Source organism: Borostomias antarcticus (genome assembly GCF_949987555.1).
Source record: "Borostomias antarcticus genome assembly, chromosome: 26".
Taxonomy (NCBI): Eukaryota; Metazoa; Chordata; class Actinopteri; order Stomiiformes; family Stomiidae; genus Borostomias; species Borostomias antarcticus.
In genome coordinates this window covers 1445507-1470361 of record NC_140259.1, presented here as the reverse complement: position 1 = coordinate 1470361, position 24855 = coordinate 1445507, and the positions used below count along the sequence as shown (strand labels likewise).

At 45.8% G+C, this 24855-nt stretch overlaps 1 protein-coding gene across 1 annotated transcript; it reads right to left on the bottom strand.

The window, feature by feature from the left end:
• Positions 1–282: 282 nt before the first annotated feature.
• Positions 283–19234, bottom strand: LOC311326208 (zona pellucida sperm-binding protein 4-like; the record flags this gene model as incomplete). The annotated part of the gene is made up of 9 exons (XM_084459080.1): positions 283–392; positions 747–891; positions 1217–1388; positions 1868–2001; positions 2345–2424; positions 2543–2715; positions 2964–3098; positions 19015–19099; positions 19223–19234. 9 exons carry the CDS (start codon positions 19232–19234, stop codon positions 303–305), a joined length of 1026 nt encoding a protein of 341 aa, XP_084315206.1. The 3' UTR covers positions 283–302.
• Positions 19235–24855: the final 5621 nt, after the last annotated feature.

Genomic DNA, 24855 nt, shown 5'->3' with positions numbered 1-24855 from the left:
TCCGCTGCCTCTCCCCGTCAGACACTGTCAAGAGCAGGACGCCACTTCATCGCTACAACATAACTGGATTGGTAGCCATAGTGGTTAACAATTGCCCGGATCAAAAATGCATCTCCCCCCCCCCCCCCCCCCTTGAAGATACCATGATCGCACATGATTGGATAATGTAAAAAGTAAAAGCATGTGGTTCTCTACATATGTGTCACCGGTCTAGTCATGGCAGGTCAGTGGTTTTTCTGGGAAGGAAGTATTCTAAGGTTGCATGTTTTAAGATTCCCATATGGGGCTTGAGTGCAGTATCTCTATGGCAGCAGCCACTCACAGGGGATGGAGCAACGTTGTGCACACTCAGTGTCCTCTGTGCAGATCTCCACCCAGCAGTAGAAGTACATCTGAGAGAGAGGCAGAGATGGAAAGAATATAAAACTACGTAAATAAAGAAACTTGCTAAGTAAAGAAAATGAGCTGATTTTTAAATAAAAAACGACATTATCTAGAGTAAATGTAATCAGATACTGTCTGACTCTAGTAATAATCAATATAGAACTGCAACAAGGCTTCACCCATGGTAGGCTATATCATAAATAACCAATGCCTGTCAACCAATCAGCTTAGACTAAGTTCAGAACTACTGCAGACAAAGTGTGTACAGTATACGTATCGTATATATAGCAAAATAGCGATCAGAGCTGAGAGATTAGAGGATCTGAAATGTCATGCGTTTCATCTCCACACCGGGCCAGTACCTCCTCCATGCTGGGGTGCCCTGTCTCAGGGTCCAGGAAGGCGAAGGTCTTGACATTGAACCTCCTGACCTGCGAGTGGGAGGTGGTCTTCGCCATGCCGTTCTTGGGGATGGAGCTCCTCATGTTGTCTAGGGGGTTAGGACACCTGACAGGGTGGGGCAGGAGAGACAATGCCAGTAAACACCTATGGAATCCACTAGGTTAATTTGAAAGAGAGCACAGTAGTGATCCATCATCTATCAGTAGGGAACCATCTAATTATAAACATTAAATGATAACACGGCATAATATATAGTGTATAGAGAGGATATCCAGGTATCCAAGTCAATAGGTCCATTCACACAGGCAAAACGTAATCCGCATAACTCCAGGGATCCCTTGGTGCAAATGGAGACGCATCGGTGCGGATCCAGATCGTAGTGGTGTAGCAGGAGCGCTTGTGTCCTCCCTCCTCTCCCATCCACCCTCACCCATCGTAGAGCAGTGTCCACACAGAGTGCCTGGAGGCCGGGTAGGCGAAGCAGTCGCGGACGCGCAGGGAGAGGTCGGGGGGCGCGATGGACACCTCCACGTACACTGGCTTCCTCAGGGACAGCGTCAGGGGCAGCTGGTCCCCGGAAAGAAAGGAGGTGAAGGATTCATCTGGAACACAGAAAAGAGGGGAGTGGGGGGGGGGGCAGGGGGGAGACTCACAGCGAAAGAGAGTGAGGTGCCTGAACTCCGGGTCATGTTCACTGTTCAAGGGGACGTTCACTTGCCTCTCAAAGTTAAAAGCTAAAATCAGTGGTCAGAATCAAAATTAGTTTTATCGCCATGCAGTTTTTCAACGTACTAGGAATTTGCTTTCGGTTGCGGTGCAAAACATGGAGACAAAATGCTAGTGGAAAAAGAATAAACTAAGAAAAAGAACATACAAAAAGTAGTGTGGTCGGTGTATATATAGTGAATGTGCAGAGTGTAATGTGTATGCGAGTGTGTATATGGTGTGTGCGGCGTGATATGTGAGTGAGGTGCGTCCTATACAGTGCATTCACTATTGTGTTTGCTCCCTACTTCATGTTCATTAGGTTCACAGTTCCCTCCTCGTTGGGTGCTGGTGAAGATGCTGTACCAGGCAGTACCTGTGGCTATTCTCATCTGGACTCTGACCGACCCCAGAGCTGTGACTGGCGGAGGGTTAATGGTGGGACTCAGGGAATGCAGGTCTTTGTGCTGCTGGTCGTTTGATGCCTCATACTGACACTGGACCTGCAAACTGGAAAACCCAGATTCTTTAAAAGCCAGACTCCAGAATGTGATGTCTCTCTTCTGAAATGAGAGGGGCAAAACCCGCTAGAGATGATCAAATAACGAGCTATTCAACCTCCTGCCAGAGCCTTCAGGCTTAAAGTGATCACAGAAATGCACAGCCACTGAAAAAGAGGGTTATATCTCCCTTTCTTTCTTCTCTGGTCGGTGAGTGCCCCGTTTTCTGGGGGATGAGGCTGCATTGCTTGAGTCTGACTTTAACATCGAACAGCAATGATCATCTCTCAAGTCTCTTACAATGAATCGGCTAGTTGAACCTCAACCAAGAAGGAAGGCCAGAAAGCATGTACCTGAAGGGTGAATGTTTAGAAGAAGTACTGGTCTCCAGTTCCTCCACCTCCAACTCATAGCTTATCACATCCCCCTCTATCTGTAAACACAAAACAGGTGGCAGTAGAACACCTCTGATGTATTTAGTTAGAACCCCTGTCTAAAGATAGCCTTTTAAGGCAACATTATTATCACCTTCATAGATAACTAGAAGTCACCTTCATCTTAGTGCCACAGTCCGTCACCCCGACCTTGAAGACTGCTGTATCTGGGGTAGTAACGACGGGGGAGCACTGAGGCTGGCCGTTGACCACCAGGCTGCTGGGGTTGATTGGGGGATAAGCGTCGGAGGCCCTCACCCAGAACACAAAATGGCCATCCTGGGAGCAGGCTGATGGCAGAGTGAAAAGGACAGATCATCAGTTACCCTGAATGTGAAGTCACTGGAAGATGACACTTGCCAGAGGTGCCTCTTTTTCAGTTTATGATGTCACATCCCAGAATCTAATAGTCATGCAAATGGTGTTGACACTATAATTTTTGTAATCCTCATTACATGCAAGATAAATTCAGTATCTGTAACAGTCCAATCATAGCCTATATCTCTGTCACAAGCCAAACGCCATCCACCTGCCTTACCATTCATCCTGTAGTAACAGGTGAAGTTCTGAGCATCGTAGCAGCATCCTAGTTTGAAACAGGCATCGCCAGAGACATGCTGGGGTCCACAGGCCACTTGCAGGGCTTTATTAATCTCACACTGGCCTGGTGGTGCTGGAGAAGAGCAGGTTCACTGAATGGACTTTTGATACAGAAATGACTGGTCAAAATGACTAATCACTAGAGGGATGTAGAATGGCTGGGAGTTTTTGAGGTGACGAATACTGCACGTGTCTATGGTCTTTAGTGAACATACACAGTGTAGCTTCGGTTAACTTTATTCTAATCGTATGTGGACAAGGGTTTAATGGCTTCCTGTTTTGAGAGCTGCGGGTTGGAGCTCCCGCCCACCTCGATGCTCATCAGCTCAATCATGGACAGCGCCTTGTTTAGGCTGAAAGGTGATGATGATTATAAGGGCCCACAAGCAAGCAGGGCCCACAAAACAAACAAGAGGTCCCTCTTTCTATGATGAAATTATTCTGCATGTAGATCAGTCACACTAATGCTGCATCAGAATTTAAATTAAGCCACAAATAATGCAATACAGATGAAAAAAGTTTTAATTTACTGAGCAATATCCCCCTTCTTAAATGGTTTGGTCCATGCCATGGTTCATGCTGGCAAGTTTCACCTCTTTTGACATTAACGTCACTATACAGGCTGGCTGTCAAATACTAGCACTAATAGCCTAACGTTCAATCATAAACATTAAGCCCATACATAAATCCGGGCACCAGAAAAGAGTGGAGAGAGAGGCCAGGAGAAAAGAGTGGAGAGAGAGGCCAGGAGAAAAGAGTGGAGAGAGAGGCCAGGAGAAAAGGCAGCAGACTGGGAGCCCATAAGCATTTTTTTCCACAAGGAAGCTGAGAGTAGCTGTGTTAAGACGGTCGGTCAGTTGCCCGCGGTCTCACATTAACCATGACAACGAGAGCCGTTAGCCTAGTGTGTTAGAAAGTGCTAAGCTAGGTAGCTAACGTTAGCTAGTAAGCTTATGTTCTGGTAACAACTCGATCTGGTTAGCTAGGTGCTAGCCAACGTTAGCTACCATTAACTAGACAGCTACTGCTAGCTACAGTTCTAGCAACCAGCCAACTACTGTAGGTAAGCTAGCTGCTAGATTACGTTAGCTACCATTAACTAGACAGCTAGCTACAGTGCTAGCAACTGTAGCTAGTACTATCAGGCCTACCAAAGAAAGCAATCTCTAAGCTACAAATGATACAGAATGCTGCAGCACGAGTCCTCACTAAGACTAGACGAAGGGCACACATCACACCAGCCTTAAAATCACTACACTGGTTACCAGTCAACTCTAGAATACATTACATTACATTACATTACATTACAGTCATTTAGCAGACGCTTTTATCCAAAGCGACTAACAATAATTGCATTTAACGTAGGAAGAGCCAATGTACTACTACTTGCCAGAACTCACAAGTGCATTTTCTTTCTAAAACAAACAAGTGACTAAGAGCATAATCTAGTGCTGAAGGCAAAGTGCAAGAATCACAATCTAAAGTACAGTGCAATATAATATAATAAGTGCTTAGGTGGGAGGATTGTTGTAGTACTTCTTGAAGAGATGAGTTTTGAGCCTGCGACGAAAGATGGGCAGCGACTCTGCTGTCCTGACATCAGTGGGCAGCTCATTCCACCACTGCGGGGCCAGGACAGAGAAGAGCCGTGACCGTGTCGATCGACCGCAGGAGCCTCGGAGTGACGGGGCAACCAGTCGCCCTGAGGTAGCAGAGCGTAGTGGTCGGGAGGGGATGTAGGGTTTGACCATGGCCTGGAGGTAGGAGGGGGCTGTTCCTTTCATTGCCCTGTAGGTTAGCGCCAGAGTTTTAAACTGGATGCGAGCCGCTACAGGGAGCCAGTGTAGGGAACGGAGGAGGGAAGTTGTGTGGGAGAATTTGGGGTGGTTGAACACCAGGCGAGCAGCAGCTTTCTGGACAAGTTCCAGAGGTTTAATGGCTGACGCCGGTGCCCCCGCGAGGAGGGAGTTGCAGTAGTCCAGGCGGGAGATGACCAGGGCCTGGATGAGTACCTGCGCCGTTTCATTAGTGAGGAAAGGGCGAATCCTCCTGATGTTGTAGAGCATGAATCTGCAGGAACGTGTGACGGATGTGACATGTGAGGAAAATGACAGTTGGTCATCCAGGGTCACACCCAGATTCCTCGCAGTCCGAGTCGGGGTCACCACTGTGTCTTCAATGGTGATGGCCAGGTCCCGGTGCGGACAGCCCTTCCCCGGGAGGAACAGCAGCTCAGTCTTGTCCAGATTGAGCTTGAGGTGATGTGTCGTCATCCACTCCGAAATGTCAGCCAAGCACCCAGCTATGCGTGTCTCCACTTCTGTATCAGAAGGGGGAAATGACAGAACCAGTTGGGTGTCATCGGCATAGCAGTGATAGGAGAAGCCATGCGAGCGAATGACAGCGCCCAGAGATGTAGTGTAGAGGGAAAACAGGAGAGGACCCAGGACAGACCCTTGTGGAACCCCCGTAGTCAGACTACGCGGTTCCGACGTCGACCCTCTCCATGTCACCTGGTAGGAGCGGCCCGTCAGGTAGGATGCAAACAGGGAGTGTGCAGAGCCATCGATGCCTTTCTCCTCGAGGGTGGAGAGGAGGATCTGGTGGTCTACCGTATCAAATGCTGCTGACAGGTCTAGGAGTATCAGGACAGAGGAGAGAGAGTTCGCTCTAGCGGCATGGAGTGACTCTGTTACTGCAAGGAGGGCGGTCTCTGTCGAGTGGCCAGCCTTGAACCCGGATTGGTGGGGATCTAGGAGGTCGTTCTGGTGGAGGTACGAAGACAGTTGGTTAAAGATAGCACGTTCAAGTGTTTTGGATAGAAAGGATAGAAGGGAAACCGGTCTGTAGTTTTTGACATCAGAGGGGTCGAGAGATGGTTTCTTTAGGAGGGGGGTGACTCTGGCAGTCTTGAAAGCAGAGGGAAAACATCCTGAAACAAGAGATGCATTGATGAGGTGGGTTAGGAAGGGAAGGAGTTCGGGTGCAACATAGACTTTAAAATACTATTACTAGTCTATAAATCTCCAGTCACTCACCAGAATATATTTCAGACATGCTAGTGCACAAGTACATGCCCAACAGACCACTCAGGTCCTCAGGTACTGAACTTTTAACAGTTCCAAAAGCCAGGACCAAGAAACACGGAGAGGCAGCTTTTAGTTTCTATGCCCCCAACCTCTGGAACACCCTACCGGAGTGCCTAAGAAGGGCCGAAACAACGGAGGTCTTCAAGCGAGACCTCAAGACGTACCTTTTCGACCTAGCCTACAATCACTAGCTAGGACCTTGAGACACAGAAAGGCAGCCTCAAACCTACCTGTGAATCCTCTGTATACATTGGTATTCATCCTGCTATGCAATGTATGTATATCAAGTAGTGTACAGAAGCTGGTTATCCTGAAACAGGCTTGTTCTGTTCTGACAGCTGTGTTGCTTCAATGACTCAGTGTGCTACTAACCGTTTTCTGCCTCCCCTAGTGCCTCTCCCTCCTATCCTCTAACCAGGTCCAGTGTCAGCTGTGGAGCTGTGGATATCGTAGTATTTAGTACACACACACACGTACACACAGAGACACATCAGTCCACATCCGGCTTAGGCCTGGACCTGATGCTCTTAGCCTTTCTTGCTCTGAAAATTTAATGTAATTTATTGTTCTTTAAATGTTCTTAGCCATTAGACAAATATATTCCAAGAGCTTGCCCCAGGTTGCCTGTTTCAATATCTCTGTGGTCTGTATGGCTCTATGTGCTACTTACCCTGTTCTGCCTTCCCTCTCCCTAGTGCCTCTCTCTCTCTCCCTCCTATCTTCTAACCAGGTCCAGTGGATGCCCCACTGTCACCAGCAGACCTCCCGGAGTCCGATAGATACCCCCGTGTCTGCTGTGGATGTCGTAGCATGTCCGTAGAATGTTCTCTCTCCTATGATGCTTTTAGCCTCTCTCACTCTGAAATGTAATTTAATGTAATGTATTGCTTTATAAATGTTCTTAGCCGGTAGACAAACATACTCCTGGAGCTTGCTCGATCGCCTTGTTGAGAGGGGTCAGGGAAGAATTTTTACAGCTCACTTATCTGGCCCCCGGGTGATTACTGTTTTTTTGCTTCCCTCTGGAATATGTAGAGAGTGGGTCGTATGCCCACCTCCCTTGTTCTCTGTAAAGCGCATTGTGTTGCCTCTGGGTATGAAATGCGCTATACAAATAAAGCTTTGATTGATTGATTGATTGATTGAGCAACCAGCCAACTACTGTTCTGGTAAGCTAGCTGCTATATAACGTTACCTATCATTAACTATACAGCTAGGAGCTACAGTGCTAGCAACCAGCCAACTACTGTTCTGGTAAGCTAGCTGCTAGATAACATTACGCTACCATTAACTAAATGACAGATTAACTAGACAGCTACTACAGTTCTAGTAAGCTAGCTTTCACTAGCCAGCCTCAACCACTGCACTGTTCTAGTGAGGTGGCTACTGTTAGCTAGCTTGCCAGCTGGCACACTTGCAAATACTTCCCGTGCAAATAAATACATAAAAATCCAGTAACAGCAGCCAGGACACATGTTTCCACTGGCATGAATGCTTAAATTATAATGTGCTACGCTAGCTAGCCGGTCATGTTGACATGTCTTTTTAAAACCTTTATGTGCTGCTACTCACAGAATCAGCTGTGCCCCTCTCTGATCTAGACACCCACTCCCAGCCCCAAGAAGATCCTTTAGATGGTGAGTGAGTGACTGGTAGACACTGGTTGGCTATTAAACTTATTACTAAACTACTGTACTGCTATGAATAGCAAAATGTAGATGTAAGTTAACCCAGGTTAAGATAGCCTACATATGAAACAGTTACATTACATAAAGAAATCCATGGTTAATAAATAAATAGTGTTAAGTTAATTAATAGAAATTCATATAGAGTTGATTTCTTTTTAAATCCTTTATGTCCTGCTACTCACAGAGTCAGCTGTAGCCTCATCTGACCTAGACACCCACCCCCAGAAGATGCTTTAGACCAGGGGTGTCAAACTCTGGCCCGCGGGCCAAATTTGGCCCGCAGTGTAATTATATTTGGCCCGCGAGGCAATACCAAATGACTACTAGAGCTGGCCCGCCAGTATCATACAGCGCATTCACCGCTAATACTACAAATCCCATAATGCTCTGCTGTTGTTTTGGCGCATCAATCAAGACAGGACCCAGAAACGCCCTCTCTTATGTGACAGTAGTCATAGCAATCTCATACTACAACTGTAACCGTGTTACCCCTTCTTAAAAAAGAGACACCTGTGTTGACCTAGCCGGCCGCTGTGTTTGCTCTGTTCCTGTTCATTCAATCCTGTCTGCCTTCTTGCCGGCCTGTCTGCCTGGCTGTCTGTCTGCATGCCGGCTGTCTGTCTGTCTGCCTGGCTGTAGGACAGTCAGGGTTTTACAAGCTTCTCTACTGAGCAGATGGAGCACCAACACTTGTGTCTGAGGGTGTATTCACATATGTTAGTGCACACCATTGATGCGCACCAAAAGCGAAAGTGTTAAGTGCATATTCAATGTTAAAGCAAAACTTGTTTGGGTCCATATTAAAATTTTCATTTGTTCAATGTTGGCCCGCGACTTTGTTCAGGTTTTACATTTTGGCCCACTGTGTATTTGAGTTTGACACCCCTGCTTTAGACGGTGAGTGAGTGAGGTAGACACTGGTTGGCTAGTTAAACTTATTACTGAACTACTGTACTGAATAGCAACATGTAGATGTAATCCAGGTTAAGATAGCCTACATATGAATGCTCTTGAAATAAGAGAGGCGTTCATTAGCTAATCAACAGCCGCCTAGCCAGCTTCCTGTAAACTCTACAGTGCTACATAGATTTATTCACAAGTCTTGAGAAGACAATGTTCTGGTCTTACTGTCTACAGAGCCAGGTCCTAGCCAGTTAGAAACAGAGAGTGAAGGGAGTGAAGAGGCTCATAGTAGTTCCAGTCATGAAACTGCTACAGACAGAGACAGTCCAAGCACAGGAAGTACACAAGTAAATGTCTATGGAGAGGTAAATTGGAAAAAGAACATAGAGAAACAGACAAATTAATACAAAATGATACATAAAAAATGGGGGTCGAAAAAAGGGGTCGAAAAAAGTGGTGATGAAAAGTCGGAGGGGTTGGGGCCCACACCAATATTCTTTAAGGTGGCCCAAAATTCCTAGTAACGGCCCTGATCATGGATGTATTAATAGAACTGTTTGCGGTGACTACATTGACAGTGTCCTGGCTTGAACCCAATAGGCCTCTGCTTTCACTCATGTGTGTATCTAATGATGTTACAGTAAGAATAGACAAAAATTGAAACATAATTACTAGGTCAAAATATACTACACTACAATACAGTACATGTAACAAAATGGCACCATCAGGGCCTACTGACAGTAAGGGTTAGTAGTATAAGTCTACCACACATTCTACATTCTAAACTGGGCTGCAAAAAAGGCACATTGAGGTACAGTATTGCAGTAGCTTTTATTTTTTATTTTTTTTACCTTTATTTAACCAGGAGTTCAAGAACAAGTTTTTATTTACAAAGGCGGTCTGGCAAAAAGCCTCTTGAGGGAAGGAGGTTAGTGGGCGGAAAAAATAAAACAAGATTAAATATAAGACGGTTGAAGAAAAACGGCATACATTGACACAACACAACACATATATAAAACAACATGCAACACTACAATGAGCAATCACCAGCACAGACATACAGCAGCAGCAAATTATCAGCAAACATGCAAGACAGTTAAAAGACAGTTAAGGACAGCATACATGGAAGCATCACAATACCTATGGAACATACAGCATACAACTAAGCATCACCACCACAAACTCTTCAGCAAACATGCAGGACAGTTAAAAAAACAAACAGTTAAAGACAGCACACATTGAAGCATCACAACACAAATATAACATAACATGCAGCATACAATTACACAGAACACTACACCGAGCATCACACAGGCATGGTAAAACAGGCATAACACAAGAGGAGTACAAGTGGAATGAATGGCAAAACAACTGAGGGAGGATGTTATATGGTGGAAAAGCATTTACACGAATCGGCGAGAGTGAGTGAGATGGCATTTTTGAAGGTGGGAATAGAGATGAATTTGTCCAGTTTTGCAGAGCATTTCAGTCAGAGGCAGCAGCAGTCTGGAATGATGCAATTCCCAGAGAGGTTTTGGAGTTGGGTATTTTCAGTTGGATGTAGAGAGAGGACCGGGTGTTGTATGTGACAGGGAGAGAATGCAGCAGGCGAGACATGTAGGGTGTTGACCGGTGAAGAAGGGTCTTATAGATGAGGGTGAGCCAGTGAATGTTGCGTCGGGTGTGTAGTGAGGGCCAGTTTAACAGGGAGTAAAGAGTGCAGTGGTGCATGTTGAAGGGGGCGTTTATGGCAAAGCGGATAGCAGAGTGGTAAAGAGTGTCGAGTTTGGAGAGTGTGCCCTTACATGCAGACCTATATATTGTGTCACCAAAGTCAAGTGTGGGGAGGATGGTCATATTGATAAGGGTGAGTTTGGCGAAGGAGGAATAATTTCTGTAGAGGAACCCTAGTTTGGCCTTGACCTTAAACTGTAGCTTTGAGATGTGGTGAGAAAAAGATAGAGTGGAGTCTAACCAGATGCCCAGGTATTTATAGGTGGTGACGTGATCCAGGATAGCTCCCTCAGAGGTAGTGATGTTTAACGGTGAAGGGGATGGAGCACCCTTCCGGTGGAACCACATGGCCTTTGTCTTATATGTATTTAGTGACAGTTTGAGTTGGGTAAAGACATGTTGTACCTGGAGGAAGCTATCCTGGAGAGTGGATTGAACAGTGGTGGGGGAGGGGCCTGTGGCATAAAGAATTGTGTCGTCGGCATGAAGATGAATGAGTGAGTTGCCAGCAGCCAGTGGTATGTTATTGATGTAGATGGAAAACAGGGTAGGACCAAGTATGGAACCTTGAGGGACACTCTTGGTGACTGGGAGGGGGTGTGAGAGAGCTATCAAACCTTACGCATTGCACCCGGTGGAAAAGATAGTGAGAAAACCATGCCAGTGAGTGATTTGTGACCCCAATACTGCTCAGCCTGCTGATAAGAATGGTGTGGTCAACAGTGTCCATAGCTTTGGCAAGGTCACTGAACCTTTAGGGTAGCTGTAGTGCACCCATACACATACCCATACCAGACTGCACCCCGGATAAGATGCCATACACGTCCAGATAGTCTGTAAGTTGTTTGTTCACAAGTTTCTCAAATACCTTGGACACACAGGGCAAGATGTAGATAGGCCTGTAATTATTAGGGTCAGATTGCTCACTGCCATTAAACAAAGGAAGCACGATTGCTTCCTTCCAGTCTGCAGGTATTTCAGCCGTATGGAGGGAGAGGTTGAAAAGGTCTGCCAAAGGAGCTGCAATGATGGGGTCCGCAGTTTTAACAAAAAATGCAGCAATCTCATCGGGCCCAGCAGATTTTGGGGGGTCTAGCGCTGACAGTTCCCTAAGAACCTCCCCCTCTGAAACAGTATGGAGGGAGAAACTAAGGGGGGGGGGGCATGGGGGGGCAAACAGGACTGACTGAAGGCAATACAGTAGGACCTGGGGACAGACTGTTCTCTGATGTACATGCAGGATTTAGCGACTCAAAGACAAAGACAGATTTTATGAAGTGACCATTAAATATATCAGCCATGGCGTTCTTATCTGTGATGATGAGATTGTTCTCTCTGAGTGATAGGGGGAGGGATGACGGCTTGTTCTCAAGTTTTCTCACTGTTTTCCAAAAGGAGTTGGGATTGGAGCTCCTTATAGTACCCAGATTTGGCCTGACGTACAGCTTGTGAGGCCTTGTTTCGAAGCTGACGGAATTTGAGGCAGTCCATGGCAGACTTTGATAGCCGAGCTTTGCGCCAGGCATCATTTTTTTGCTTTAGGAGCACTGTCAACTCATGAGTGAACCAGGGACTGTGTCGATTTTTCACCCGTTGTTTTTTGAAGGGGGTACACAGGTACATAGAGTCAGCAATACAAACAATCTACAAAGTCTATAATCTAGCTGTACCATGTCAAATCAGGAGTATGCCATGTTAATGAAACAGTAGGTAATTACAGTAGGTACAGAGTATACAAACATGACAGATTACATTACATTACAGTCATTTAGCAGACGCTTTTATCCAAAGCGACTAACAATAATTGCATTTAACGTAGGAAAAGCCAATGTGCCTGAAGGCAAAGTGCAAGAATAGCAATCTAAAATACAGTGCAATACAATACAATGAAATACAATAAGTGCTTAGGAGGGAGGATTGTGGTAGTACTTCTTGAAGAGATGAGTTTTGAGCCTGCGATGAAAGATGGGCAGCGACTCTACTGTCCTGACATCAGTGGGCAGTTCGTTCCACCACTGCGGGGCCAGGAGAGAGAAGAGCCGTGACCGTGTCGATCGACCGCAGGGGCCTCGGAGTGACGGGGCAACCAGTCGCCCCAAGGTAGCAGAGCGTAGCGGTCGGGAGGGGGTGTAGGGTTTGACCATGGCCTGGAGGTAGGAGGAGGCTGTTCCTTTCATTGCCCTGTAGGCTAGAGCCAGAGTTTTAAACTGGAATGCGAGCCGCTACAAGCCAAGTGTGTATCTCTGCAGGCCGGAGACTTCGAGGGGGCGGGTCAACTGTCAATCAATTTTTACTTTGGCCAATCACAGGCTGACAATCGTCTTGTCAATCAAAAACTCATTTCGCCTGAAACGGTTGTCAATCACTTTCTATTTGGCGAATCGCCTTTCTCTAAGGGCGTGGTAGAAATGACGCTATAGCTAGTTCGCTAGCTATTTACATTTGCTAGTTACGTAGCTAGCTAAGCTAATTAATAACGTAGCTAGCTATCTACATTGACTTCGTTTGCTATAGTTAGCTTGCTATTTACGTAGGCCTAATGCAATTTGTTATGGAGTTAGATTTACTGGATTACATGACTGTGTGTGAGAGAGATTATATTTTTTAATGCAAATCATGTATCTTGAAAGACTTAATAAATCATGATGATAAAAGCCTTACCAAGACTCCCTTGGCTTGTGGGTAGAGGCTAGCAATGGCTTCACTAGCCCAGTAGTCCAGGCATTTTATGAGACAAAAGGGGTCAATATGGAAAAAATTGCAACAGAAATTATTTCAACTGTTTTAGTGTCATAAATATGTTCTTTATAACATATCAAAAGTCCCCCAAAATCCCAGTGGTGGAAAGTAATGAAAAATGCAGATAAAGTATACCAATTTCCAATTTTTGCCTATGTAAAAGAAAAGGTTTATGCATGTTTTCTTGTCTGATGTCCACACAACACTGTCCCCAATCAACCAGAAACTATATAGGATGCATCACAGTGCATATACAGAAATATATTTTTAATTCTATTGGCATTTGGTGAAGAGAAAAGGGGTGAATGTCACACATATTGCAACAGAAAATCTGACGTGTATTAATCAAATAGCTCAAGAGTCTAGAACCCTGGAGAGGACAGTCTACAGCCCTGTAGAGAACAGTAGAACCCTGGAGAACAGTCTACAGCCCTGGAGAGAACAGTAGAACCCTGGAGAACAGTCTACAGCCCTGGAGAGAACAGTAGAACCCTGGAGAGGACAGTCTGAGACGTAGAACCGTCCATAGCAGAGCAGCCAGGTGCTAGAGGGTCCACTTCAGATACCTGTGGGAGAAAATCACACGCGCGTGCGCGCGCACACACACACACACACACACACACACACACACACGATTAGAGGGTCCACTTCAGGAGAGAAGAGAACATGAGCAGGATGATAATAATAATAATAATAATAACTTGCATTCATCATCATCTTCATCATCACATGCCGCCTGATGTGAATTTGCACACCCTGATCCTTTACAGCTGCTACATGCAACAGAACCTGGCGTTTCTTGTTAATCTGTTCGTTTGCAGTCCTTTGTTTTTGTTTGTCTCCCTTTGTACCTGGGCTGCGCCCCGGGCTGATGTAACAGTTGGTTGAGGGTGCGCATTATAAATAAAAATAACATAACATAACATAACAGAACACTCAAGGCCATGTTTCTTGCATGTGCACCTCAGGCTGCTGCAGTCTGTCTTGCAGGTGCATCTGATGACCTTAAGAAGTTCTTGTGGAGCTGAAGTCTGTCTGGACAGGGACAAGCCTCCCATCATTCTCTTTCCACCCCCATCCTGGTGACATGATACAGATCTGCTCGTCCTCCTCATCTACCACACCAACCTAAACTCCCATGACCTCTTCTTCAAACTTGAGCCCAAGAAAAGCATGAAGCCACGCATCTGGAACATCAAGTCCGTCAAGCAGCAGCTAGGTCCCAGTGTGTGCACTCACATTCTCTTCATTCATGCTATAGCTGGGTGTGACACTACGTCCTGCCTTTATGGCATTGGGAAAGGAGCTCCCCTCAAGAAGTTCAGAGCCAGCAGCGAGTTCTATCAGCAAGCTACAGTGTTTGACTCATAGTCAGCTTCTAGAGCAGAGATTGTGTCAGCAGGAGAGAATGCTTGGCTGTGCCTGTACAATGGGAAGCCTGGGGAGGGACTTGACAGTCTAAGATACAAGCGCTTTTGTGAGAAGGTGGCTACCAGCACTTCTCATGTACAGCCACAGAGTCTACCACCAACGTCAGCAGCAGCAAAGTACCAGAGTCTCCGTGTGTACTACCAGGTGCAACAGTGGAAGGAACCTGTAGATGAACTCCTGCCACAAGAATGGGGGTGGAAAGAGAATGATGGGAGGCTTGTCCCTGTCCAGACGGACTTACCACCAGCTCCACAAGAACTTCTTAAGGTCTTCAGATGCACCTGCAAGACAGACTGCAGCAGCCTGAGGTGCACATGCAAGAAACATGGCCTTGAGTGTTCTGTTGCATGTAGCAGCTGTAAAGGATCAGGGTGTGCAAATTCACATCAGGCGGCATGTGATGATGAAGATGATGATGAATGCAAGTTATTATTATTATTATTATCATCCTGCTCATGTTCTCTTCTCTCCTGAAGTGGACCCTCTAATCGTGTGTGTGTGTGTGTGTGTGTGTGCGCGCGCACGCGCGTGTGATTTTCTCCCACAGGTATCTGAAGTGGACCCTCTAGCACCTGGCTGCTCTGCTATGGACGGTTCTACGTCTCAGACTGTCCTCTCCAGGGTTCTACTGTTCTCTCCAGGGCTGTAGACTGTTCTCCAGGGTTCTACTGTTCTCTCCAGGGCTGTAGACTGTTCTCCAGGGTTCTACTGTTCTCTCCAGGGCTGTAGACTGTTCTCCAGGGTTCTACTGTTCTCTACAGGGCTGTAGACTGTTCTCCAGGGTTGTAGACTGTCCTCTCCAGGGTTCTAGACTCTTGAGCTATTTGATTAATACACGTCAGATTTTCTGTTGCAATATGTGTGAGATTCACCCCTTTTCTCTTCACCAAATGCCAATAGAATTAAAAATATATTTCTGTATATGCACTGTGATGCATCCTATATAGTTTCTGGTTGGTGGACAATGTTGTGTGGACATCAGACAAGAAAACATGCATAAACCTTTTTCTTTTACATAGGCGAAAATTGGAAATTGGTATATTTGTCACATACCTTCCATCTGCATTTTTCAATACTTTCCACCACTGGGATTTGGGGGGACTAACTGATATGTTATAAAGAACATATGTATGACACTACAACAGTTGAAATAATTTCTGTTGCAATTTGTTCAAGGTTATGTCATAAAATGCCTGGACTACAGGGGCAGGGGAGCATCACTACTGATCCATAGCCAGGACTGGGATGTCCTCAGTGGAGGTCCCAAGTCAGTCTTCTAGTCATTCAGCCAGCCTGTCAGTAGATGTGCTCTACTTGTATTGCTTTGTTCATACACTAGTATTCCAGCACGGGTTATGTTCTTGAATGCTTCTGGTGACTAGCAGTTCTCTTAGCAACCTAATTTAATCCCCATCACTGTTTTCAGATCCACATAGGGGAAACATATGGATGAGAGATGTGTGGAGGAAAATCAACAGCACCCCACACACACACACTTACATAATCAACCAAGCAAGTTCTACCTTTCTATACCACAAATATAAGTTTGAGAACCTAGGATACATACAGCCGGCCTAAGGGGGTTCTAATGTACTGACCTCCCGGCACAGGCCTGACCCTGCTGGCAAGCTGCCTTGGGCCTAGCCAAGGAACAAGCGTTTCAGCTTCCGCTCACCTGTATGCAGCTTATACCATGCTGACTGGCCTGGACTAGTCACCACATCCACAGTCTAGCCAAGTCAGAGATACCCTTGTACATTTGACAAAACAAGTGTCATACAATTAAGGTTATCATTTGTGCAGCATGTGTGCTGTAAGTGTAAAGACAAGATACAGATCATTTTCTCCAGGTTTTATTGAATAGCTTGTAGACCACACTGAAACACTGGGCTGACAGTTCAGTTGTACAAGGCGGACCTGGGAGACCATTCAGGACACCTTGTTTGGGTCGAGGCTCTGCTTAGTCTACTGGCCCAGGTGAACCATCAAACTGGATGTACTGACGCTGAGAATGGAGACACGACACAGCTGGCCGACACTTCCTGCACTCTAAGAGGTTAGGGTTAGGGCTAGACTGAATGTAGGTTGGCATAAAATAATACATATTTATTTTTAAATGGATGGAAAGATGCTGCCCATGCCTAGATCTTTATGTCTATTCAGCATGTCTGTTCTCATCCACTGAGGTCCCATCACCAAACATGAAGCCTGATACAATAATAAAACAGGGGCAGACAATGAAAGATAGAGATGGACAGACAGACATGTAGACAGATAGGTTAAAAAATTAGATTAGAACTCAGTGTTGTGATCAGACGGTACAACCAAAATGTCACCAGTGTAGTGATGCAGACAGAGTTATTAACACCTGCTCCTTGATTAGAAGGAGGTTATCATCTGCCCTCTGAAACATTCAGGACCAGGGCTGTACGCAGGATTTTTGTAATACCGAGGTCATTTAGTTGTGGTGCTTCAATCTGGTGCACTTTGAGAGCAAAATGAAGAAGCTAGATCTATAAAGAACAACACGCATCATATTGGATTAATATCATCTTTAACTGAGAGCAGTGGAGGTCATCCAGAGAGGACACAACTTAAGTGAATGTTGATGAGAACACACCATCTATTAGAAACATGAGACTAGCTCCTCCTGTCACCTCTCTCCCAGCCTGGCCTCCTCCACTCTGATGTCCATGTTGGTCTCCTCCTGTCACCTCTCTTCCACTGTGGTGTCCATGTTGGTCTCCTCCCGTCACCTCTCTTCCACTCTTGTCCATGTTGGTCTCCTCCTGTCACCTCTCTTCCACTGTGGTGTCCATGTTGGTCTCCTCCTGTCACCTCTCTTCCACTGTGGTATCCATGTTGGTCTCCTCCTGTCACCTCTCTTCCACTGTGGTGTCCATGTTGGTCTCCTCCTGTCACCTCTCCTCCTGTCTTTTGTCCATGCTGGTCTCCTCCTGTCACCTCTCCTCCACTGTGGTGTCCATTTTCATCTCCTGTCCACAAATTAACAAAACATAAACATAAGCTATAAACACACCCACCCACACCCACCCATCCACATTATTTATTAAACTTGCCAGGATCTAATTAATCTAGTGTCTCTTTGGCTAACATCAGGTATCTCACCTCTCATCTCTATGTCCTCTCCTCCTGTCCCCTCTCTTCCACTCTCTTGTACCTCTTGGTTTCCTGTCAACAAATTATATATTTTTAACAGAACATAATCATGCATACTGTGTATATATATACACACCTACCTGTCTATTTGTTTATCTATATAAGCGGCACACCTGATTAATAACTTCCATCCAATGGTATAGGACAGGAAATAAGGATGCCTGTAGAATTTCAGGAAGTAGTGGAATTTGTGCAAAGAGCCTAATTGCTTGGCAACACCAAACGCCCAGTGTTTACATGATAAAATAAATATGATAGATTTCTTTGTAGATGCACTGCTCTGTTTGTGCATGTGCGCAGGTACACCGCTTTGCTGATGTTAACTTGGGTCAAGAACAGCCTACACCTAGCTAGCCACGTTGTGACGGCTAGGATCGTGGATGTATTCACTAACTTGGCTATTCAGCTAAGGTCAGGCATCTCAGCATCTTCGTCTACGTTCTTAAATGTGAGCATTTAGGCGCTGTCAATGTTATAACTAATTGAAAATACGTTAAAATAACTGCTTATTGTTATGTTACTTGTGTCAATCTCCCTTACCTCGAAAGACGTCCAATATGTTCGCTTGATCGTCCGCAGCTGACACTTATTAATGACAAATTAGCTTTGCGTCTCACACCCCTTCTCCTAAGAGAAAGGCGATTCGCCAAATAAAAAGTGATTCAACCGTTTTAGGCGAAATTAGTTTTTGATTGACAAGACGATTGTCTGCCTCTGATTGGCCAAAGTAGAAATTGATTGACAGTTGACCCGCCCCCTCGAAGTCTCCGGGCCTGCAGAGATACCCTTCTCCTGGATTTGGCAAAAGTTTGCTGAATGCTTATTGGCTGAAGGTGTTTGTCTGTCAAGGCAAGTAGCCCCGCCCACATAATCGCTCTCTATGGGGCGAAGGCCAGACCGATATTGCGGAGCGAAGCAGTGAGCTCGCTAGATCGAGATGGTCATCCATGGGATGGTCATACAAGGCTGGCTTGAACCGTCACTGGAATATCCGGTCTGTGACATGGGTGTTCGCACTATGACGTAACATACACGTAGCAACGGCAGGGTATATAAAGCTTTGACAAGTGGACAAGCGTCAGTGCTGTGGTGTTTGCAGTCTGAACATGTTGTCAAAGACATGGCTTTGGCGAATTAAGAATATGTTCTATAGTGAGACTAAGAATGTTTTTAGAAGCCGAGAGAGGGTGATAATTCAACCTCAGTTAGTCCGTGATGTGCCAACAAGCCTGGTCCAGGGCCTTGATGCAACACGGCTCTGCTTGGTACTTCTGTTTGTGCTCTCCCTGGTCGTGGTAGTAAATTGGATACTAGATCAGTGGAGAAAGCATCAAGGATACACGGAGGTTAGTAATCAAAGTTTCATTGTAATTTAATAATTCACAATTCAAACGATTCCAGGAGTTGTTCTGTCTTTGTGAAGCCTGTATAACCTCACCAGCCATCTTGTCTTTTCTTTCTAAATTAGGATGGAATCTGTTCAAACATTGATCGGTAAGTTTATTATGTTTTTTTTTCAGTGCATCCAAAACAATGTTTGTGTGTGTGTGAGTGAGAGAGAGAGAGATATGTGTGTGTGTGTGTGTTATGTGTATAATGAGTGGCATAATATGATGCATTTCGATTATATATTATTAGGGCTGTCAAATGATTAAAAAATTACAATGATCTGTAATTAATTAATCACAGTTAATCACAAATTGATCCTATGTCATTTTTGTTGCCGGCAGAAGCCCCCAAATGAAGATATTTCAACAGACCTTTCTGTTAATTTTTGTGTATTAATTTTGTATAATTATTTAATCTAATTAACATGTTAAATTGACAGCCCTAATATTTAAATCTATCGAAGTAATCAAGTCATCTTAGTTTGTATTTCATTCTCTCAAAAGGGCACGGTGTGACATTGATGTGACCGCATGCGACAAGTGCTTCGGCCGTGTGGAAGCGCTGCCGGAGATGGACAGCCGATCTGGAGGCAGCTCACACTCCAGCAGCTCACACTATCATCCCTGTGACCCGGGGGACGACTGTGAAGACGACATGGTCTCTGCCAGGTCTCGGTTCAGTCGAGGGAACAGCCCCATGGCATCTGGTGGTGTCGGCGAGTCGTCCTCTAAACGTCAAGTCGGGTCAAAGGGAAAACCTGAGAAGAACGCTCCACCGTCACCTGAGGCTGACTGCAAGCTTGGTAGGAGGCTCTTTCGCAAGAAGTGGGAAAGTTTTTCATGGAAAGGCCGATTCCTGCTCAAACTGTCTAGTGCAGAAGGCGGCTGAAACAGACCCTTCTTCCAAACCACCACGACGACACGACCGCGCCCCGATAACATCGACCCACCTCTCCACCGCTGTGTCATCTAGTGGTGTCGGCGCATCTGCCTCTGCGCACAAGGGTGAACGTCCAAAGGGACAATCTGAGATGAAGGTTCGCCCACAATCGCCTGACTCCCAGTGGAAGCAGGACCTGGAGCTGGCACTCCGTCGGAGGCGCTTTCGCGATCACTGGGAAAGAGTATTTCCAGGAAAGGCCACTACTACCTCGGACTGTCTGATGCAGAGGGCGGCTGGCACAGCCCTTTTTTCCAAACCACCACGGGGAAACGGCCCCGCCTCGATAAAGTCTACCCACCTGTCCACCGGCATGACGTCTAGTGGTGTCCGCACATCTGCCTCTACTCACAAGAGTGAAGGTTCAAAGGGAAAATCTGAGATGAAGGTTCCACAATCGCCTGACGACCAGTGGAAGCAGGACCTGAAGCTGGCTCTCCATCGGAGGCGCTTTCGCGATCAGTGGGAAGGAGTCTTTCCTGGAAAGGCCGCTTCCAGCTCGGATTCTCTTTTGAAGATGGCAGCACCATCTGCCAAACCACCATCCTCAAGTGACCGGGACCAGCCAGCCCTCTCTGACAGACAGGTGGGGCCAACGTTTGAGCCCCTCAGGAAAGGTCTGAGGAGCCAGACTCCAGTTCCACCCAACCCTAGCCACGGAAGAGACACAAGACATAACAAATAACCCCTCGATTACCAATCCACCAACACCGATTTAGCCACCCACTCACCTATCTACCTTCCTACCTACCAACCTCATGTCGAGGCCACGGTGACAACTCAGGCTCTTGAGATGACAACTTACCACATATCGCGGTCCAGCATCTTCAGTTCATCAGCACTGTAGCCAGTGTCCCTCTTCAGCATGTCCACATATGTCATCATCCAATACCACAGGTGATTTTTGTGTTTGCTCAATGTGGGCTTGTTGTTACATGTATGTTTTGGATGTTCATTTAATTTGAGAATAAAGTCTGTGAACATTCTCGGCCTGTGTTTGGGTCTCCGTTGTATCCTGACGCGCTAATAATAACCGCTCCCACGCCTGTGCTCAGTGAACTGAACTGAGTGAAAAAAAGATTTAGAGTTAGGGCTAGATAGGTCAAGGTCAAGGTCAACTTTATTTATATAGCACATTTAAAATCAACCGAAGTTGCACCAAAGTGCTTTACAGTATAAATAAAATAAAAAGACAATACATACAAACAATGCACCATTTAAAAACAACACAGTCATACGAGGGCCAGGGATGTATGGCTTAACTAGCCTTAGAAAGCCAGTGAAAACAGGTGAGTCTTTAGCTGTGATTTAAACATGTCTAGGGTCTGGGCAGACCAAATTTGTGGCGGCAGGCTGTTCCACAGCTTCGGGGTGGTGGTCTCAGGCTTGGGGGTGGTGGTCTCAGGCTTGGGGGTTGTGGTCTCAGGCTTGGGTGTAGTGGGAGCACTGGGGGGTCTGTAGCAGGGGTGGGTATGGGCTTCTGGTTAGCTGGAGATGTGGGGCATTCCAGTCTAACTGGAGCCCCTTGCCCCTGCATGAGCAGGATCCAACCTGAGGAGACAAATTAACACTTCAGAAAGAGGAATGATAACAGGCAACTGATGAGTGAGTGGTCAACAGGGGGTAGTTCTTGGAGTGTACATCTGGTCAGCATTATACATCAGCTTTTAAAACCAAATCACTGCAATTGTACAATTGTGCATGACAAGCCAGCTAAACGGATATTTAATTAGCCTGACACTCAGACTGAATTGCCATTTCGTTTCACTTCATTATTGAGTCTGAACAAGCTTCCATTGCAGACGTTTTCCGAGATGGGCGTAGCCAAAGGGAGGGGGGGGGGTGGTTACACAGCTCACGAATAGTCAGGCTCAGTCCTTTTCTTACTCAACCAGCCCACGAAAACCATGAAAGAATTAGCAGTGTGATATTTGCCAGATGTAGCCTATAGTCAGAGATGAGCTACTACAAATTTGATTGAGTCTATTGAAATATGAATGCCAATTTACATAAATTAGTAACTGGGTGGAATGTCAAAATAAGACGGTGGTCTGACAACACAAATTAGTTTAACACTCAACTCCAATAGTGACCATGAAAATTCAGGGGGGCCTCCACAGCGTCATATCAGCTTCGAACAAAAGTTGATAGCTGAGATTTAGATCTATAAATCCTGACTACAAAACGCCTGAATTCATACTTCTAGCAGCCTCTAAATCTCCACCAGGTGGCGACAGAACATCAGACACCGATAAGGATATGAACCCGTTTGATATCTCAAATCCTTTCATGAAACTTGATCTAACATTATTGAATAGGTTACAGCCATGTGCTCCTCTACCAGGGAATTGTGAGATATCTGGTTGATTCTGTGTGATGTACACCTACTCCATGGCCACACACTGTTTTCTCAGGCAGCTTGTGGTCAGTCTGGGTTGTGTGTATCTGGAGTCAAGCAACCAGTCAGGTACTATCCTCCTAGACAACCATGCCATCTCCATGGTTACTGAGAAACAGCAGCATAGAGCTGGTCCATCAGGGACAGCAGCACTAAAAGGTGAGTTTCCCTGGGGTATGGTTTACTTATTACTGTATAGCTTACTTACCCTCTTAATGCCTACTAGCATATGAGGCAGAAACAACAATAAGCATTGCTGCGTGTTTGGCTGACATCTCGGAGTGGATGGCGACACACTTTGAAGCTCAACCTGACTGTTCTTCCTGGGGGAAGGTAGCCTAGGCATCGAGACCTGTCCATCACCATTTTACTGACTGACGATACCGTGGAGACGCCAACTTGGACAGCGAGGAATCAGGGGTGTGATCCTGGATGATCAACTGTGGTTCTATTAATACATCCATGGTAACAATGGTTCAGATCAAAAAGTTGACAAAACTAGCAATTTTGAGAAAGTCTGATAATTGTTCTACCACCGTTTTGGTCATACAATGGATGTGGGTGGGCACCGTGAAAAATCTTTCAAAAACATGTTAAACTCTCAATTTCAAAGACAAGAAGCTCGCGTTAGCCTAGCTTTACCGTTAGCCTAGAAAGGGAAGCTTTTGCCCATCTACCTGCAGAGAACACAAAACGGGCAGCGTAAAGTTATCTTCTCAAGTCGGATCTGAGTGTCAGTTGGAGGTCTCCCACTCACCCTGCTAAATCAGTTAGCTAGCTGGCTAGCAAATAGTTCATAAGTTTTAGCTGTAATGTTATTCGTTACGTTACCAAACATTAGCTAAAACAGCAGAGCAGATACTGATACACACAGCAACTAAATGTATCCAAACTTGAGCTGTCTGGCAGCACATGTAAACGATTTTTGGAAATCAGAAATTCTGGCTTTAAACTCAGAAGCTTAAAAAATAATAAACTCAGTTGTTGGCCCTAATGCTCTTCCGTAGGCCTTCGCCTCCTCCAGAGCGAATATCCCAAAATCCAGACCATACCGGGCCAATCAGGGACTGCGTTTTAACTGCTGTCCCGCCCCCACAGTGGAAAGCAGCCCCTGATTGGTTCGTGTCCCTGCCGCTCGCTAAACAAACATGTCGGCTCCCGAAGCAAAGAGTGGTAACGTTAACGTTAGAAGAATAAATACAGCTATAAGTGCAGTTATTGCAGAAATAGACTTAACCACAACCCTTAAACAAGAACAGTAGTATGCACTAGTGGAGTTTATCGGTGGAAAATACGTTTTTGCCGTTCTTCCGACTGGATTTCAAATGTGTATCTCTGCAGGCCGGAGACTTGGAGGGGGCGGGTCAACTGTCAATCAATTTTTACTTTGGCCAATCACAGGCTGACAATCGTCTTGTCAATCAAAAACTCATTTCGCCTTAAACGGTTGTCAATCACTTTCTATTTGGCGAATCGCCTTTCTCTAAGGGCGTGGTAGAAATGACGCTATAGCTAGTTCGCTAGCTATTTACATTTGCTAGAAACGGTTGTCAATCACTTTCTATTTGGCGAATCGCCTTTCTCTAAGGGCGTGGTAGAAATTACGCTATAGCTAGTTCGCTAGCTATTTACATTTGCTAGTTACGTAGCTAGCTAAGCTAATTAATAACATAGCTAGCTATCTACATTGACTTCGTTTGCTATAGTTAGCTTGCTAGTTACGTAGGCCTAATGCAATTTGTTATGGAGTTAGATTTACTGGATTACATGACTGTGTGTGAGAGAGATTATATTTTTAATGCAAATCATGTATCTTGAAAGACTTAATAAATCATGATGATAAAAGCCTTACCAAGACTCCCCTTGGTATTCTCTTAGTAGGCTTATGATCAATTTCCTACCCCCACCCTACCCCTGACCCCTGCCTCTACCTGGACCCAGGCACACTCACACACACACAGACATACACCAGTCCTGGGCTCAGATCCCCTTCCCCCCACCCTACCCCTGACCCCTGCCTCTACCTGGACCCAGGCACACACACACAGACATACACCAGTCCTGGGCTCAGATCCCCTTCCCCTCACCCTAACCCGGGTCCGTATCCTTTTCCTACCCCGATCCTACCCCTGACCCCTGCCTCTATCTGGGCCCAGGCACATTCACGCACACACAGACATACACCAGTGTTTGCCATGTCTCTCCTATGATGTTATTAGCCTCTCTTACTCTGAAAATGTAATTTAATGTTATTTATTGCTCTATAAATGTTCTTAGCCGGTAGACAAACATACTCCAGGAGCTTGCTCGATCGCCTCGTTGAGAGGGGTCAGGGAAGAA